Raw genomic sequence first — 3,786 nt, forward strand, 5'->3', positions numbered from 1 at the left:
CAATCCCAAATAAATAACGCTTTAATCTAGAATCTTGCTCCTTAATAGTCTTTAGTAAACCATGCTTCACGTGTGATATCTTTTTTTGTGGCTTAGATACCAAATACATCAAATAAAATATAGAAAAAAAAAATACCACATACATGACAAAACTGACATTTGAAAATGGTCCCATAGATTGGAATTGTTTAGTTGTGAAAGTCATTATAACATTTTAATAAAGGTTTATCATGATCTCCTACGCCTATTGGCGAGAAGGGCTTATCATAAATGTTAATCGTGTTTCAGGGCAGCAGGTATACTTTTATAGGAACATTATATTACCTTTGTTAATATTAGCACCTGTCGAGTATATGGCTGCTCTTCTACAAAAGATAACAAAACGCAATTCCTGGTATGAGTTATTTTTTTATACTTTTATATGGCGTAGTGATAAAAAGCTCGACTATCTACTTATTTTTACTGAGTACTTATTTTGGCGACATTTACCTAATACTCTAACCCTAGTTATTTTTTCATTGCTGGAATTTAATCACTTTATTCTGTAGATTGATTGATTGAGAGTTTTCGGGCATCCTGATATCTAAGGTCATTGACGGATGCTATAAGCTATAAGCTCTAATCGGGAAAATAGCCAAGTGAGGAAAGGGAACAAGGAAAAATAAAATATTTCACAAACAGTAACAACGATAAAATAAATATTTTTTATGTAACCTATAAAACCTTATAAAACAAGTGGAAGAAAAATAGGATAGAATAGCTATCCCGAGTGCACCCTCAAACAAGATTACTCTAACCAAAGACAGGGGAAGACCGTGGTACGGAGGCTATGGCACTACCCAAAACTAGAGAACAATGGTTTGACTTTGGATTGTCTTTCTCACAGAAGAGTTCCTTACCATAGCTAAAGAGTCTCTTCTACTCTTTCTAAGAGAAGCATGCTAGTTCCGTTTTTAATATTGTTGTTACACATTTTGAAGCAAATAGAAATAGTGGTAAAACGAATATTCATAAAAGAGTTCGAGGCCCAATGAGGCGGTATATTAGATTAGTTATATAATGGTTATCTTTCTTACGTAATTCTGTGCATACTATATTTCAAAAGAATATTTATTTATGTCTCCCATTCTTGTTTTACCTGAGTACTTTTGTCCGTGTTAACCCCTTACATGTAACTCAGCATACACTTGCTTGCTGCTTCGCAATGCACCAACTCAAATAATAAAAAAATGAAGAAAATTGATAAATAATTATTATATCTATTCAAAGATACCTGTAATGCTCATAGGTATGGAAACTTTTCTCTTGTTGTCAAGAAAGAGCTAAACCTCAAATTTAAAAACAAAAGGCTATCGTAGTAAATAGAATTTTGTTCCGAGAAAATAGTCGCTTTAAAATCCTGTTATGAGGGTTTATGAAACCGTAAGCCATAGGTACAATCAAAATATATATGGTATGGCTACGGCCAAGTTTATTATGCTTTTACAAATCTAACATATAGGTGCAAGGAATATAAGAAGACAAAAAATCTAAACAATTGCTTTAGAAATCAGAAGTTATAAAACTCCCTTAAGAACAAGTATTTAACTCTTCCAAAGATTCATAACTTGCGTTTTAACCTTCAACGAATGACCGGTGTTGTTGGTGCTTCTATTGTTGTTTGCTCTACTGTCGGTGCATTTATTGTTGGACGAGATGTTTGTGTTTGTGTAGGTGTTGCTGGAGCAGTGCTGGCACCTGGAGCTGTAGAAGTAATAGTAGGGGCAACTATTGTAGTAGTTGTTGGTGAGTCTGTAGTTAATTTGTTTGTAGTTGTTTGTGCGACTGGTGTTGTGATTCCAGGTGTTGAAGTTGTATCTAGATTAGTATAGGTAGTTATTGATGCTGAAGTCCTAGTTGGTTTATCTGAAGTAGTTGTGGGTGCAGATGAGGTCGTAGTATCTTTTGTAGAAGTGCTGACAGTGGTGGGTTCAGGAACATTCGTTGACGTGCTAGTAGTTGGTTGCATCGTGGTAGATTTTACTGTTGTGATTGTGACGAAAGTGCTTGTCGGAGGGCTTATGGTAGCTGTTGTGATAGTGGAGGTTCCTTTAGTACTTGCACGTGAGGTTTCTGTTGTTCCGAATGGTGCAGTGGTTGTAGCATTGCCTGGTAAAGCCGTGGTGGTGGCAATTGTAGTATTTGCATTATTCTGTGATGGAGTTGTAGTTTCCGTGGGATGCATTGAAGTCTTTGTTGTTGAGACTGTAGTGACTACTGGGAGTTTCGATGTCGTAATCGTGGTAGATATCACCGTAGTTTCGGGTGCTGAAAAATAAAATATAGTTTGTCTCAAATTTACAACAGGTATTGAAAGATTCTTAAAATTATGGTGCTTTGCGATTAGAAATAAAGAAAGAGGAAGTCAAAGATAAGGATCCAATACTTCAAAATGTGAGAAAAAAAAGTTTTACCACTTTTATGAAGAAATACATAATAAAATGTATATGTTTTAAAACATTGAAGTCTGAAGAGCATGTCAGTTCAAGACTTACCCGAAGGAATGCAGCAATGACACTTTCCGATCTTTCCATTTTTAGGATTTTTCTTTCTACATTGGTTTCCTTTAACTATCTCCCCTTTGCATTTGCTCCTTTTGGATACGCACTTGCCATTACCTTCTTCGCACTTCTTTATTGCGCATTTTTCTTGCTTAACGCAGCAGACACATTTATTGCCCTTGCAGCCTTTTTTTATTATCTTCTCATTTCCCTGGCAAAATGTTTTGCACGACCCGCCCTTTTTCTGACATTTTTTCTTGAGCTTATTGAAACAACCTGTTCCGAGGGATAACAAGAAAATATTAAAGTTTCATATGTTTTTGAAGGTCTTAATCACCAGAAAAAAGACTGGCAAAAAATAATTAAACTAACAGGAAATTACTATGCTGATTATAATAAGAAATTAGGTCTTTCTTACTGGCAAAATATTTGAATACGCATACGATTCCAATGCTCATGTGTTCTCTTTATTTGTTAATGAAATAATTCCTTTGGCACCAACTTCGTTTCAGAAGAAAAGTACAATATGTTGATTAACTAGTGAAATTCTTAATTAAAAAAAAAGAAGAAAAAACTCGTCAATTACGTAAAAAGTTATTGATTAGTTACAAATATGAGGAATTGGAAACTTTATTTTACTTTTTTAATTGTCTATTTCTATGTTCCATTAAAACTTCATTCATTTGTCGTTATTGTAAGGTAAACGTCTATGCAAACCTGTAACATATCTCATATACTTTACATAAGATTCTCTAATAAATGAAATTCGTACTTACTTGATTTGCAACACTCGCACGATGCTCCTTTGCACAAGCCTGCCACAGCCTCCGTTTTGCATTTACCTACTTTCACGCACTTCCCGTCGACTTTCGAACATTTTTTTGTGGTTTTCTTGCAGTTTCCTCTCTTTGGCTTTGTGTCCTTTTTTCTTTGGGTAGCCTCAAATTTCTTTGCCTTTTTCGTGGGTTTTACAATTAAAGTTTTCTTTCCATTTAATTGCTTTTCTTTATTGTCTTTCCCTTTCTTACCATTTTTATTTGATTTTTTGGATGTCAGACCGTTTTTCTCTTTACTGTTCTTTCTCTTGCTTTCTGAATTTTTTAATTTTTTTTTGCTTTTCTTGTTCGAGGTTTTTTTCTCTTTAGGCTTCAGGTTGGTTTTATTAGATAACACTTTCCCCTTAGGCAGACTATTCTTCTCTTTGGAGTTTGATTTTCCATTCTTTTTCTTAGTCACGCGATTTCCT

At 34.5% G+C, this 3,786-nt stretch overlaps 1 protein-coding gene across 1 annotated transcript in view; it reads right to left on the bottom strand.

The window, feature by feature from the left end:
• Positions 1-1,520: 1,520 nt before the first annotated feature.
• The window catches only part of LOC137642081 (proteoglycan 4-like), a 10,804-nt gene continuing 8,538 nt past the window's right edge, over positions 1,521-3,786 (bottom strand). Inside the window, exons 3-5 of the mRNA XM_068374638.1 lie at positions 3,317-3,786; positions 2,535-2,816; positions 1,521-2,307 (exon numbers count right to left, since the gene is read on the bottom strand). The exon at positions 3,317-3,786 is cut by the window's right edge and continues 4 nt beyond it. Of these exons, the coding sequence (XP_068230739.1) occupies positions 1,622-2,307; positions 2,535-2,816; positions 3,317-3,786 (1,438 nt within the window). The 3' untranslated portion in view covers positions 1,521-1,621. The remainder of the gene's footprint in view (positions 2,308-2,534; positions 2,817-3,316) is intronic.

Source organism: Palaemon carinicauda, chromosome 6 (assembly GCF_036898095.1).
Source record: "Palaemon carinicauda isolate YSFRI2023 chromosome 6, ASM3689809v2, whole genome shotgun sequence".
Taxonomy (NCBI): Eukaryota; Metazoa; Arthropoda; class Malacostraca; order Decapoda; family Palaemonidae; genus Palaemon; species Palaemon carinicauda.